The sequence below is a fragment of the Pagrus pagrus genome (genome assembly GCF_965226575.1).
Source record: "Pagrus pagrus genome assembly, chromosome: 1".
Taxonomy (NCBI): Eukaryota; Metazoa; Chordata; class Actinopteri; order Spariformes; family Sparidae; genus Pagrus; species Pagrus pagrus.
This window is the reverse complement of record NC_140185.1, coordinates 22,656,626-22,671,848: the sequence shown is the minus strand read 5'-3', so window position 1 is coordinate 22,671,848 and position 15,223 is coordinate 22,656,626. Positions and strand designations below refer to the sequence as shown.

At 39.8% G+C, this 15,223-nt stretch overlaps 1 protein-coding gene across 1 annotated transcript; it reads right to left on the bottom strand.

Moving 5' to 3' along the window:
* Positions 1-1,512: 1,512 nt before the first annotated feature.
* On the bottom strand, positions 1,513-14,038 carry swap70a (switching B cell complex subunit SWAP70a). Its single transcript, XM_084357495.1, has 12 exons — positions 13,551-14,038; positions 10,007-10,147; positions 7,838-8,011; positions 7,511-7,738; positions 6,759-6,905; positions 6,459-6,567; positions 6,100-6,281; positions 4,991-5,098; positions 3,828-3,994; positions 3,375-3,573; positions 2,902-2,998; positions 1,513-2,317 (listed from the first exon to the last, which is right to left on the bottom strand). The coding sequence occupies exons 1-12, from the start codon at positions 13,644-13,646 to the stop codon at positions 2,199-2,201; spliced, it is 1,767 nt and encodes a 588-aa protein (XP_084213621.1). The 5' UTR covers positions 13,647-14,038; the 3' UTR covers positions 1,513-2,198.
* Positions 14,039-15,223: the final 1,185 nt, after the last annotated feature.

Sequence of the window (15,223 nt, the reverse complement as noted above, 5' to 3'; positions counted from 1 at the left end):
TGACTGTTGGATCAGTGTATGAATGCACGTTCTCATCTCCGCCTTTGACAACTCTGAACTCAACATGAACTATCTCTTTCCTTTCAGCTCTTAAAGGAGGGACAGATTCAGGTGGGTTGAGACAGCAAAGAGGCTCATTGTGCAGACACGAGACAAACAAGTACCCACAGTTGACAGTTTCATCCAGTTACAGTGTTTTTTTTGTGTTTTTCCTCTCAAACGTGAAGGTGAAGAAGACAAAGGTGAGGTGTACGTGTAAGAACAGGCGTCCTTTGTTGCACCAACTCGTGTTTTGACACCGAGACGCACGCTGCACAAAGTGTGAATCACCTTGTTTTGTCATAACTAATATCGTACAACACATGAAGACCTGTCGGAGAAACAGGCAGGGAAATAAGAAGGCAACGATCCAACTTTTCTTCTCACGATACAGATTCTGATACCTCAACTCAGTTGGTGAGTGTTTGTCAATAGCGAGTATCAAGCCGATTACCAGTGGTCCCTTTTAAGCAAATTTAAAATCTGTATGCCACACTGGATGCAACCTTTTATGTACAGTAACGTGAAGTCAGGGAAGGCTGGGCACTGAAAACTGAATTCAGCAGCACACTGTTACTGCATGAATGTTACCGATAGTGAAAACACTGCCATGCCGTTCCTGGAAAATGCACATTGCTTCAAATCTCCACACACTCCCTTGGTTATTTCCCCACCCGCATTCTGCTAAAACATACAAAGCATCTAACTAACCTCCTAACCCTGAAGCTAATAATGAAAACAATGACCCCAATCAGTAAGTTATTTGCAGAAAAACAAGTAAACGTGTATTTTCAGAGAAAGGGGCATTTCATGATAATGGCTGTCAGACAAATGGGATTTCAAACCAGTAGGGCCTTTTCAGACTCCTGGAGTTTTGTCATAATGTTGTTGTTGTTGAAATAATGAGTAGCCCATGCAGAAACACTTAATTTTATGATGACACTTTTGAAGAAACTGTAGGCCTATTTAAATGTGAAACGTCCATGTCGTGGCTGATATCTGATCTGCTTAACCAGGTGAGTATCGGCACCGATATCCATCCGGCAAATCAGATCGGTGCATCCCTACGGGTACTTCAATGCTTTTTGAAAAACATGAAATGAACTATCAACTATGTCCAGTCACGTAAGACAATTTTTTAGATTTCTGAATAAGTCATAAGTCAGTCTGAATAATTGTGTATAGTTGACCTGTTTGAGATTCATGTCTGCAGGGGGAACAAACAGGTGTGTGGTTGAATGACACCAACATGATAGGAGCGTTGGAAAGTGTTTAGAGATGAACTATGAATGCACTTTTTCTTGCCCGTGTTTGTCTTTCTGGAAGCAGCCACATGCTCCTGTAGGACCAGCGCACCGGCTCAGTTCATACTTAACAGGGGATCCTGTTCCTGTGGTGACACCTGGTGGACACTCTTCATCATGAGCGCAAGACAGACTAGTCGAACACACACAGAAAATGAAACAAGCCATCCACATTCATAAAAAATACACAATGTTTTATTGTTCTTTTTATCATCTTAGTGATGACATTAACAATTCACTCAACTTTAGCAAAGAAAACCAAGCTAGAGTTGAGAATGTTTCTACTGTTAGACCCTGCTGGATGTCAGTAAAAAGCTCCATATTGTTCTCTAGTTTACATCACAACAAGTTTATGTCAAAAAAACATGAAAAAACGGCAAAGTAGTTAAACTAAAACTTAAAAACAGAAAGTACGGGCTGAAATAACAAAAACAAAAAAAGTTTAACCAAAAAAATTGAGAATAATTAGTTTTTTAGAGTAATCTCAACTCAAAGTCCACTTACTGGCTATTTGAAAGGTGCTCTTAACCACATGTTTGCTTGTCACAAAGACAGTTCAGATCTTCAGCAAACGGCTTCTGCTGCTGAAGACCAGAAGCTAAAAAAAAAAAGCTAGAAATCAGAACTTTACTGAAGATTATTTTGTCAAACTACTGTGAATTTTTAATCCTTTACATTTTGTTATCGTAGAAACTGACGACATGCAGTTAATCTCAGCTGTTCTTTCAAAAAAGAATCAGTTTAATCAGTAAAACCGTTTCTCGTGTCTCAGTGAGTTCATGTTATCAGACCTCTTCAGGCTCTGAATGTAACAGTTTGGGCTCCGTCTTCCTCATCAGCGTGTGATCCATCTGTTCACTGAGCCTGAGCCCCCTGGTTCTTCCTCTCCTGCCACCGCTTCTTCCTCAGATCCAGCTCAGCGTCGGTGAATGAAGCCGGACCCCAGTTAGTGATCCTCTGAGGTTCTTTATTACCTAAAAGACCCGGTTATAAGAGAAGGGAGGGATAACTTACAGACTAATCACCCATCATACTGGGGCCGAGAGGTACAGTACATTACAAACAGCACTGACTACCACTATCACTGATTTTGGTGAAACTGGCATCATATTTTTTTTTCCGGTTCTGTGATTCACTCTCTGGTTGAGAGGTTGTTACGAGGAATTTAAAACAGGAATTCTTCTTTCCAGGACTTCTGTAATTTGCTCGAGTATTACTTTCTCTTCTTCATTTCTCTGCCCGTTTCTCACTCACTGAGAAGGCGTACGGTAGACTACAGGCGGTACAGTGCCAGAAACAGGTTGTGTAAACTAAAAGGGAATAAATGTGTGGAAATTTTTTTTTTTAAATCTTGAGGAAAAACAGGAGAAGTAACCCAAGGAAGGAACTGCTTGAGGGCAGATATCTCTATGAGTACAGCATTCATTCAAATTTGGGAACACTACATTGTAAAAATCTTTCAAAAACACATTAAAAAAAAAAACAATGTCCACGAATTAAACGTGTTAATTTAAAAATGAACCAGCAGTTATTAAGGAACAACAATCAATGTTTCTACCTGGCTGGATGAGACGCACCAGCCCCTCATGTTTGGCCACCTTGTCCTTCCACGTCTTTGTCTTGTTTGCTGCTCGTTCGAGCTTCCTGGACACCTCCTGAATAAGACAAAGAGAGAGTGAGAGAAGTGACGGATGGACTCAGATCATATGAACGCTGAGTAGATGTCAGCTGAGAGGAGACAAATGAGATGGAGGATATTTTGACACAAATCATCCAGCAGGGGGAGCAGCTGCTGATGTGACTAACTGTGAGTGATTGCTTCTTACTTGATGAGTCGTGATTTTAATGGATTAAAAAGAAATGTGAAACATAAAACAAACATGCTTGTGGGTAGAGAAGAGTAGTTTGATTACCAGATACAAGAACAGTGCCTTCTGCTAAATGGGAGAAAAGATCAGAAGTAATTTTCTGATGCGAGAGGACAGTAGATTCCTAGAGTCTCAGTGTAAACCTCCACATGTGTGACCTGACCTCGTACTGCTCCAGCGCTCCGTGCCGCTCCCTCTCCAGTCTATCCAGCTGCTGCATGGCTGCCCGAAGGTCTCTCTCCTTGGCCAGACGCTCGGCCACCAGCTCCTGCTTCTCGGCCTCGGTCTGAGACAGCGCCCTCTGCTGCTGCAGGTGGATCTGCTCCAGCTCTGCCCTCTTGGCTGCCTCCTCCTCCAGCAGCCTGTGATGGAAAACACAGAAATGATGCTTAAAATGTCTTTAACTATAATAACCTTGCTACAGAAAATCCAGTGGAACACAACCACTAACTGCAGCTCCAAACATGAGATAAGTCACCAGATCTGTGATGATATGAGTAAATATTAACATCTTAAAAAAGACTGTATATCTGTTAAACTAATTTGCATAATATCATTCAGGTCTTCATATGACTGTGTCTACTGTGCAATATGTCAGTGTGTGTGTGTCTGAGACCTGGCCTGCAGCTTGCGCATGGCCTCCTCATCCTGCTTGGCCTGCCTCTCGTCCTCTAAGGCCTCCTCCAGCCGGTGGTACATGTCCTCCAGCTCCCGGACGCGCTGCAGGTACTGCTCCAGTTCACTGGACTTCTGAGCCACCTGCTCCTCCATCTGCTGACGCACCTGAAGAAGGCCGCACAGACACACACATAACATAATGATGCATATTCTTTCACACCAGGCAACTGAACCCAGTAATAATCTACAAACTAAATGTAAATCTTTACATTTCATACTGTAATGTAACATTTGCTCTATTTTAGCTTTAACTTCATACCACTTAGCATATGTGTTGCTGCAACGATTCAATCTCACTTGAGCAAACAATAATATTTTTCTGAAAGGATCAATTCGTCCAAAAATGAAAAGGTAGTCCTTATTTACTCACCCTCATGCCGATGGAAAGGTGGGGGAGGCTTTGCAGTCCACATAACTTTTCTGGAGCTTCACAAAATTCTCTTTATCAACTGAAGTAGTCGGGTACTTGTTTTAAAAAGAAAAAAAAAAACACAAGTTTGTGCGCCTACTTTAGAAGAGATGAACGCTTTTAGCTTCGCAGCTTTAGTGAAGATTTGTGCTTAAAAGAGGGTGCAAATGACATCTATTCAAATTCTCCTTCTCTTAGCTGTATGGGGCCATTTTATATTTTTTTCAGTTGTTCCTTTACATTTTAAAAGAGTCCTCAAAAAGTTCTCGTCTACTTCAGTTGTTTGGGTGAATGCTGCGAGACTGTTTTGCCGTGAAGCTTCAGAAATGTTTTGTAAACTACGAAATTTCACCCGACTTTCCATCAGCATGGGGGCGAGTACATAATGACTGAATATTCATTTTTGGGTGAACTCATCCTTTTAAGACATTTTACTGAAGTAAGGCGATGATTCATAAATCACACTCAGACAAAAGATGACTCAACGTCATGGGATGTATCATTTTAACTTCTTTTTAACTTGTGTTTCCTGGAAGGACGGAGCCAAAAAAAGGAAAAGTGAGAAAGTCCAGATTCATTATTTTTTGTGTAAGACCTTGTGTCCCCACATGTGCTGTGTCAACACTCATCAGCCCACATGATCAGGAGTGAGGAGCAGGGTTGTGGCAAGCAGACTGAGACACAGTGATTACCATTTTCTCTCTCTCCAGGTCCAGTCTGTAGCGATCCTGCAGGTCCTCCTGAGTCTTCTTCCTCCTCTGCTCTTCTATCGCTGTTCTCCCCGCAGCCTCTTCCATTTTCTGTGAAGCACAAAAGAGGAAAGAGGTGTTACCTTTCTGCTTGACTGGAGGCCGCATCCGGCTACGAGGAAAAAAAACCTTTATAAAACAAATGTGTCTTAATAAAGAAACTAATAAAGAGTAAAAGTCGTAACTTTTGTTTTTATTCTTGTATCTTTTAAAAAATATTTTACTGAGTAACACCAGGGTGTAGCATAACATTGAAGCATTCAAAAATTGTAATGTTACTTCCCACATGATTAATAATTGGCCATTTGACATTTGAAAAAAACAAAAACAAACATCTGGCAGGGTAAAAAGGGAAGTGAGAAACCATTAATATTCAGCTACAGCTCTGAAACAACACCATATGTCTAGCCCCGCACTTGACGCAGGTGCTCCCGACTGATAGATACACCCGTTTGCATAGTAGGTTTTACTTCCCTTTTCATTGTGAGTGTTCTGCTGCATCAGTGTGTTTTCATATCAGTTGTGTATTACGGTTATTTTAAGCCATAACTCTGAGAAAATGTAGGGAAGTGGACTTTCCTTCCTGGTAATGGAGTTACACCAACCCTCAGGTCATGAATGAGATAGATCAGTGTTCTGGCTCATCTTTAGGATTATTTTTAACAACTAGGAGAAAAAAAAAGATGGCTGAAACATTCTCTACCACCCAACCATTAGTACTACTTTTCCATCTTATTATGTTCAGATTTTAAGATTGTGTCATAGTGATTCAACTTTGTCCTCTCCATCTGCTCTCTGTACATTTATAAAGCAGTCGTTTGCAGTGTTGTTGTATTAGATTGCATTGTTATTTTTATAAAATCGAACATTTAGGACACTGATCGGTCCAAAACGAAGCACTATATCCCCTGAAAATGTTTCTTCTTCCTTCTTTTTAATAAAATTCATCATAAAATACCAGAGAAAATGTAAAAAAATCGACCCAACAAGGTGCGATAGCCTCCTCCTCAAAGTCTGTTTTTAAGTTTTAAGTATCAAATATGGAGCAGTACCCTCCTCATAGTCTCCAGCTGTCTCTGTTTGTTTTCATTGGCCAACTGGAGCTGCTTCATCCTCACTGCCAGGTCCTCCTCCTCCACCTGCTGCCTCTGCCGGAGCTCCCTGCGCCTCAGCCGAGCCTCGCGGTGCGGAGACAGCAGCCCCAACCTCAGCAGTTGGATGCATGTTTGAATAGCTGCAGTGAGACGGGGTAAGAGGGGGAATCACTGATTGATTTACCTCAAAAACAATCGGAGTATAGTTGCACTGTTGAGACATTAACTATGACACTTCAAAAAATATGACAAAGACGACAAGACTCTCGATGATGATGAGGAAGTTACAGAACAATGGAAAGTTACTAACTCAGTACCTTGAATCCATTCCTGCTTCTTCTTTTTATCTGACGCACTGATCTCAAAGCTTTTATCAGTGCACTTAATAATAAACAGGCATTTCTTTCCTTCTTTGTCGGGCAGAGACTGCAGGAGAGAAAATGGCATTTTCATTCACATTATACTTAACGTACAAAACAAGAACATTTACTCATAATAACTTCAAATTATTCTGTTAATACAGCCCAACAGAATTATTTTAATATTAAATATTACACACTATACATAGAAAACAACATTTCCTAACTTAAATAAATCTACACAGCTGGACTGTTAACCTCCACACAGCAGCTCCGGTCCAGAATGATGTCTCCTTTCTTCTCCACAAGATCCTCACTGACGTAGTACGACACTGAGTTGGGTCGAAGGACAAACCAGCGCTCGGTCCAGTTCTTCCTTTTGTGGCCTTTTTTCATCATGTAGCCCTTCAAAACAAAGTGTGGAGATAGACAAAGACACCAGAGACACCCAATTATTGACCTTATCACTGTGATATGCTAAAAAGAACAAGTTATGCTACTTGGATAATTAGTTAAGCAAATAATTGATTAATTTTAAGGAAAAAAACTGATCTAGGTCTTCATCAGGCCTCATGATTATTTTATAGCCAATATAATAAAGTTCCCTTTTCTATAGTTTCTTCCTCATTTGACACATGTTCTTATATCTGGGTCAGGGGAGCCTGTGCTGTACATACAGTAGCTGTCGAGCTGTAGGGGTTTCTGAAACAACTTCACCTACTCCCAAGGTGTATGGAGAAGTAAAAGTCACAAAAGGTCAAAAAGCTCCAGCAGCACTTTATAGAATAACTTTATTGTAAGACCAACGTGCTTCGGCTCGTGGCCTTGGATGACCCTGATGAAGGCCACAAACTGAAAAGCAACAAAAAGTTAAATAAGAACGGATTGCTGATGTTAAGCATACTGCTGTGAGTGTGCTGTAACAAATGAAGGAGACTTAGATTAATGTGCACCATTTTCTTTCAACTAAGGGAATACACAGTACACGTGAGATTAATGTGTTGTCTAACCTGCTTTAGTACATCCAGAATGAGTTCCTGAAAGACTTCTGTGATGCCCATAGACAGGGTCTGGTGGTTCATGCCCTTGCTGAAGTAACCCATCCCCACCAGTTCAATCAGCTCCCAGGCAGTCAGGCAGTTCTTCTTTTTGTTTAGCTGCAGCTTGTAATCTGCAAACTTCTCCTCACTCCATCCGCTTCCCATGGCCTCCAGCAGCTTTCGCAGGAAGTACTCAATCTAGGGAGAAGGACCGGGAAAGGAGCTTAGGGGGGGTGTCAGGAAATATACCTACTCTTTGTTCGGGCGTTACTTGCAGTTGTAGGAGAGCTTCCTCACCTCTTCAGTAATGATGACGAGTGGATATTTCTCTTCTGACAGAAAGTTGAAAATGCACCAGACTTTGAACGCATCGTCATCTGAGATGAGTAGATGTTTAGTGCAGATATTTTTCCTGTAACACAGAGTCCAGCACATCTTGTTGAACTCCAGCACATCAAACTCCTCCCGTACCTGGGAAAAAAACGCAGCATTCAGTTGGAGTCAAAGTCAAACTGGTCAGCACCAGTGAGTGCAGTGTGTTTACAAATGCTAAGCAGGATACTGGTGTTTGTCTCCTTTCAAAACCTCGAGTCTGCAGGATGTGAGGTACAAACCTGATGTAATTAAATGCCTAATTTTCATTCAAGTCAGAGCCTACAAGAGAAAGGCAAGAAAACAGCTTCCAAGTGCAAAGAGTGAAACTCAAGCAGTTTACTGAATGACATGGGAGTTAGTGTTGCAACACAGATGTGTTTGCAGCGTATCACGCTTCGCTCACTAAGCTGTATGAGCTGCCTGTTTTTTTACACTATTTTGCAAAGAATGCAAAAAAAACCTCATTTATCTACAAGTTTCGATACTTTTATAACACAACCGATGAATAAATAATAGACAAAACGCTGTTACTCTGAGTAGAAGTGGTTTGAGCCATTTCCTCTCCTACAGACCAGACCAGGTCACGATTAGTCAGACAAATCTGTGTCATCGCGTTTCCAGGAGAAGAAGTGTGTGTTGGTGGTTTGCTCTATTTCTGTTGTTTGTGTAACTGTGCAGTTCGTTTTTTGTTAATTTTAATAAGCCTTTGAGAGCTGGTTATGGCAAAGTGCAGCATTTAGCATTAACATGAGCTTTGGCACAACTAAGGCTAGGTTTGAAAGGTTATTACATATTTGTACTGACGCAAATGTTTTTCTCACATCATATATAAAAGGCTGTCAAGTCCCAAAAACTGCCATTGAATGTCTGGTCAGATTTCTAATATTTTTCAGCTATTCTCTGATCAGACAGCTCCCGACTGAAAGTTATTTATACAAAGTCCTTGTACAGCTGCCGTTGTTTGGTCAACATTTAATAATTTAGAAGTTCGGCTCCTTTTGTTAGAGAAACAGAAAAAAGCTTTGGGAGAAAACTGTGACTGTATCACAACAGCATTTGGTTCAGTTCAGGGTTCGAGTTATGTGGGAGCCAGTGGGAGCTGAGCACTCATAAGGAGGTCTCTGAGCTCCCATGAAAGCAGTAAAATCATATATCTGTTGGATTCGCTAACACATTTCCAACAAACATTATTTCACAGTGACAAAGACTGCACTTCACCACAAAGCCACCCATGGGGTCCAGTAGACACAAACTATGCCTGTTTTAATTGCCTAAACTGAAAATGTGCAAGTTACCCATCTGAAGGAAGAAGCCAGTACATTGATTTAGAGAGCTACACAAAGCTCACATTATAACTCGAACCCTGGTTCAGTTGAACATTTTGTCCACTATAGACAGGTATCTTTCATATAATCCCAAAATATCATTGTTGTAGATTACATATAGGAGCTTTTTTATTAGATGTTTTCATGACAGTTGACATGTGATTTAGTTTCCCTGCAATCAGTTCGCTGCTAACCAACCCATCCATTGTGCTAGCTGGCAAAGGTCAATGTGTTGCTAATGCAAAAATCAAATCAATATTGACTCTGGTGTGAGAGACAATCGGGCTTTGAACACTGCACTTAGCCCAGAGCTAAAAGGTTTCTTAAGAGAGCTGTGAGCCCCAGGCTGAGAAAGCTTTCACACAGTGTTACAAAGTAAGCTAACCCAATTTTAGCCCCAAGATTGCAAGTTTATCCCCTGAAAATTGACTTAACACGGGGCTAAAACATACCAATGTGAAACCCAGGGCATAGGTTAATGGTGTGTGTGTGAAAAGGGGGGCAAGGTTATCCCAGGTGAGCTCTGAGCCCAGCTATGTGTGTGCATGCCTTTATGAACTTACATGCATGGCGAGAGAAGAACAAAGATGTTGAGAACACAATATAGTGTAATATATTCGATATCAGCATGATTTTGGCACTAGCATAAAGAAATGTCAAATGATACCCAGCCCTAGTTATTTTGTCAAATTATGGTGTATTAAGTGGATTCAAGACACAAGACTCTTCCATCCTCCTACAACTGTTTGAGCCTGTTTGTCCCCACCTTGTCAAGAATGAACCTGTTGAGGTACGGCATGTAGCCCTGGTCGGACAGAGGCCCTTTATCATCATCTTTGAAATGCTCTTCAAGGGCCACAGGGTCATGAGGGACCTTCATCACTGTGCACAGGCTGTGAGACAGCACCTAAAGAACAACAGTATGAATGTTAAATAAACATACATCAGCAAGGCAGATAAAGGACACTCAGGACACATTACTATACAGTTATAGATGAAGCTCAAGATCATTATCACGGTTCTCAGATTTCTTTACCGCACATGCAAAATCCTGTCACTGGCTTTTACAAGCATCACTGGCCAAGCATTTTTTCTGTTCTTGAAGATGAGCTTTCTTTTTTTCCTTCGCAAACGGTTTCCTATAACAGTCCAAGTCCAAGTAGTAGCTTTAAACTGGCCATTGCAGTGACATAAAGACCATAAATACATCTCCAAAAATAGGGACTTTTAGTGTTTTCCTGGCCACTCTGCAGTATTGAGAGAGCATATGTGAGAGATGAAAAACCCTGCAGGATCCTTGAAGTCAGACTGTGTCTTTGTGAGACTGGGCACACAGACATCACACCCAGCAGGGAAACAAACTCAAGCCCAGGCTGTAACACAAAAAACACCACTTATTTCGCGCCTCTGCCTCAGTTAAGCATCCTGTAACAGGTTTTCCAATCTGTGACTACAACAGAAGTGGACTCAACTTTTGCCTCTTTAAACTCCCTACGATGAGCGTTGATGTACCAGGAAGACACAAATAAGCAACAACATAAATGAATAAATGGATAAATCAGAGGATCTGACATGGGGAATACAAGATACTGGCAACTCTACAGTACATAGTAAAATATACATTGTGCTGTGATTTTAGCAATTACTTGTGTACCAATACAACAATATAAGAATAGTCGCAACCAATAAACATCCTGCATTCAGATATTACATTAGGAAAAAATAAATTACAATCATCAGCGAACCATAAATACTGTTGAGCTTTTTATCACAGCAATGCATTATATTTTATGAGATTATCCATGTTTGTGGCATTGAACCACATATATCTTTTCCTGACATTAGAAACACAGCCCTGTTTTCAGTTTCAGACATTTTCCATCTAATCCAAGTCAAGAGTCCAAGTAGTTTATTTAACTGGTTTAAGAAGTCGAAGAATTTTCTCAGCACATAATCCATCAGTTTATCACAAACATTCACAATCAACACAGGTAGAGGTTCATGGTTTTAACTGGTAGGAAGGGTGTTGTTACGTCTCCTGGGAGGTCTAGGGACTGTGGGGAGTAACACTGGGGAGAAACATTATAATGCGGAAGGTAACTAATAACTAAAATGTAGTGGAGTAAAAAGTACAATAGGCTACTTGTCTCTGAGATGATCTCATTAAGTAGAAGAAGAAAACTGCATAAAATGGAAAAACTTTGTAAGCTCTTAATGTGTTTTGGGTGCAAACATTTGTAAACTAGCTAACTAGTAACTAAAGCAGTCAGACGAATGTAGCTAAGTTAGCACATTTCCCTCATAAATGTAATGGAGTAGAAGTAGAAAGTGGGGTAAAAAAAGAAAAGACTCAGGTAAAGTAACTTACTTACCTCAAATCTGTACTGAAATACAGTCGGCCTACTCGACCAGCTAAATACTTAGCTCCAGTTCCAGTCATGGTGGAAAGATTACACACACTTTTATAGAACATGTATCTCATGGCAGTCTGCAGTTACAATGATTTCTACAACTCTTATTTCATTTTTCTGTGATGGAATGAGTAGAACATATACTACCATGTCACAAAAAACATTGATGTTTGGTTCAGTAATTAACTTATTATAAGCCTTCTGAAAATGTGACCAAATCTGCTGGGTAAAAAATTTACATACATCAACTTGAAGAATCTATATTGATGATGTAGAAAGTCGTGTCAGTCCAATTTTCTTTGTAGCATGGCCTCTTAACATCTTCTGAGTGATTATTACTGATAACAGCTTGTGACTTTTCTGGGCCCATTGTAATAGGGCTTGTTTGATACACCCACTGACTCAACCACAAACAATACAATGGGAAAGTCTAAGGAGCTCAGCACTGATCTGAAAGAGCCCATTATTGATTTGAACAAGTCAGGAAAGTCTGAAGTATTTTTGACCCAGCAGATTTGGTTACATTTACAGAAGACCTATAATAAATTCATTACTGAACCAAACTACATGAATGATTTTTGTGACAAAGTAGCTTGAGTTCCACTTATTCAATCACAGAAAAATGAGAGCTGTAGAAATCACTGTAACTGAAGACTGCCATGACAAAAAACAGGCACAAAAAAAAATTAGACTATCATTGAAACTTTCATATATTCTAGATTCATTACACATAAAACGAAATGTTTACGCCTTTTTTGTTTTAATTTTGATGATCCCGGTTTAAAGCTCATGAAAATCAAAAATACTGTATCTCAAAATATTAGAATATTATATAAGGATTTTGTAACACAGAAATGTCGACCTTCTGAAAAGTATGTTGATTTATGCACTCAATAATTGGTCGGGGCTCCTTTTGCAGAAATTAATTGGTCGGGGCTCCTTTTGCAGAAATTAGTGCATCAATGTGGCGTGGCATGGAGGCGATCAGCCTGTGGCACTGCTGAGGTGTTGTGGAAGCCCAGGTTTCTTTGATAGTGGCCTTCAGCTCGTCTGTATTGTTGGGTCTGCTGCCTCTCATCTTCCTCTTGAGCTGAACCCCATAGACTGTCTATGGGGTTCAGGTCAGGCGAGTTGGTTGGCCAATCAAGCACAGTAATGCCGTGATCAGCAAACCAGTTACTACTGCTGCTGGGAAAGGAAACCAGCATCTCCATACTGTATGGAGATGCTGGTTTCCTTTTCCAGCAGGACTTGGCAGCTGCCCACAGTGCCAAAACCTTTAGTTTAGTAACTTTCCATGAGCTGCAAGCACTAATCATCAAAATGAATACAAAAAAGGCTTGAAATATTTCACTTCATGTGTAATGAATCAAGAATATATGAATGTTTCACTTTTTTAATTAAGTTACGGGAAATAAATGATGTTCATGATATTCTCATTTTCTTTTAGATGAACCTGTACATGTTCTTTACATGTGTATGTAAACTGTACATTACTGTATGTCACACTCAGCATAAGTAGCACAAAGTGGAAATAAGCTAGCTTGGTAAAGTGCCAGTGCCTTCAGAATTGCACTTGAGTAAATGTACCCACTTTCCACCACTTATAAAGGTAACTAACACTGTAAATTGGAGTTTAGTCGTGTTTTTAATCACACGAGTACACAAACATGTCATATGACGAGAGGAAAACAAGTTATTTTCACGAGGTGTACGTAATTAGCCGTTACTGCACCGCAGTGAACGTTCGAACGTCAACCGTTAACGTTACATACATACAAACGTAACGGTAGAGATGAAAAGTAACGTTAACGTTCGACACGTCGATGGTCCGAGTGTTTGTTCCTGATGATGGCGACTGGACTCCTAAACAACACAGAAAAGAGAAGTGAAACGCACCTTTAACTGAGACTTGGAAACTTTTCCACGTTGATCCACGTCCAGCGCGGTGAATGCGTGCCATATGGATTTCAAAAGTTCCTCTCGAAGCCACATCTTGTCTCAGCTGCACCAGAAGGACCTGTCCGTCCGTCCGTCTGTCTGTCTGCTGGGTGTTAGTGGGTCACTTTCTTTGCCTCTCAAACATTGAAGTGCAGGCGAGATGTCGGTGACGCAGCAGGGACCAGTGTGATGACAGCGCCACACAACGTTTACTTCACTTTATTTGTACTCTGCTGAACTGGCTGCCAAAACCACAGTTTTCTCATCAGCCACTATCCAGCAGGGAGTACTCACAAGTCAGAGTCCTGCATCGGCTACGTTACTAGAGTCAGGCCTGTGTAAGAGTAATCAGGATAATGTACTTTAAGTACTAAACTAACGAGCTAATTTGTAGAGGACTGCACATCATGACTGTTTTCATTATGGATTAATCGATTATTTGGTTTGGGTGAGAAATGTCTAAAGTAAATCTTTATATTTAATAAAACTAGTTAACAAATTCTCTCAATGGACTGATGATTTCAGCTACTTGTCCATACTGTTGTGTAGTTTTTTTTTTTATTATAACAAAACATAGTTTATAGGCTTTTAATGTGTTTTGCATGCAAAATATTCAATTGTAAAGTAACTAAAGCTGTCAGATAAATGTAAAGAGTACATTTCCCATATGAAATGTGATGAAGTGGAAGTAGAGTGGAATGAAAAGAAAAGACTCAAGTATAAATACTTCAAATATGTACTTAAGTACAGTACTTGAGTTAATGTACTTAAGTACATGTACTTACTTGTAGTTAGCATGCAGCAATGATGAAATATAACTATTACCTGTGTTGCAGAACAATATTTACTTTTAAAAAGTGAAAGTAAATAATGATAATAAAACATTACTTTGGTTAAAGTAAAAATCACCCCTTACATCTTAAAATAAATCTGGCTTCATTATCAAAATTACAAATAAATTTAGCGTATATTTACATCTATTTATATACTATAGATTATAGGTTGTCAATAATTGAAAAATGTGTTATTTTGATGAAGAATGCAATCTTCAAAGAAAGTAACTTATCAAATAAATGAGTAAAAAGTACAATATTTGCCTACAAAATGTGGTAGAGTGTAGTATAAAGAAGCAGAAAATGGAAATACTCCACTGTACTTAACACAGTACTTGAGTAAATTAACTTGATTACATTTCATCGTTGATTTTTAGTCACTGACCCTTTAAAAGCCCCTTAACATCTTACTGTTATTTAACAAGTAATTCTGAGGGGTAGGAACCTGAATTTGACCCTTATTGACCAAAGTTAAGCATTTTTTGGGGACACAAACTCAAAGTGAACTGGCAGGCCTCTTTTAACCACGTTTCTCCCATTCTTTATGCAATGTGTGCAGGTTTTCTATAGTACAATAATGTGGAAAAGTGATTGAATAAATTACTTGAGAACTGTTAGAGACATAAGAACAAAACTGAAATAAGGAAGGTCTTAAAACCATACTATGACATGGAGCCATGCCTAAAGGTTGCGTTAAGTTACACTTAAGCCATCATGTCAGCTGATACTGTGTGTTAGAGGTGGATATTCCCCAAACAGCCTGCTACTAGGATTTTTTTCATAGCAGACATTTTGACT

Coding starts and splice junctions, on each gene's coding strand:
- swap70a (XM_084357495.1), bottom strand. CDS start 13,646: ATGTGGCTTCGAGAGGAACTTTTGAAATCCATATGGCACGCATTCACC. Junction 7,739..7,837: donor TCGTCATCATTACTGAAGAG/GTGAGGAAGCTC, acceptor CCTTCTCCCTAG/ATTGAGTACTTCCTGCGAAA. Junction 3,574..3,827: donor ATGCGCAAGCTGCAGGCCAG/GTCTCAGACACA, acceptor TTTCCATCACAG/GCTGCTGGAGGAGGAGGCAG.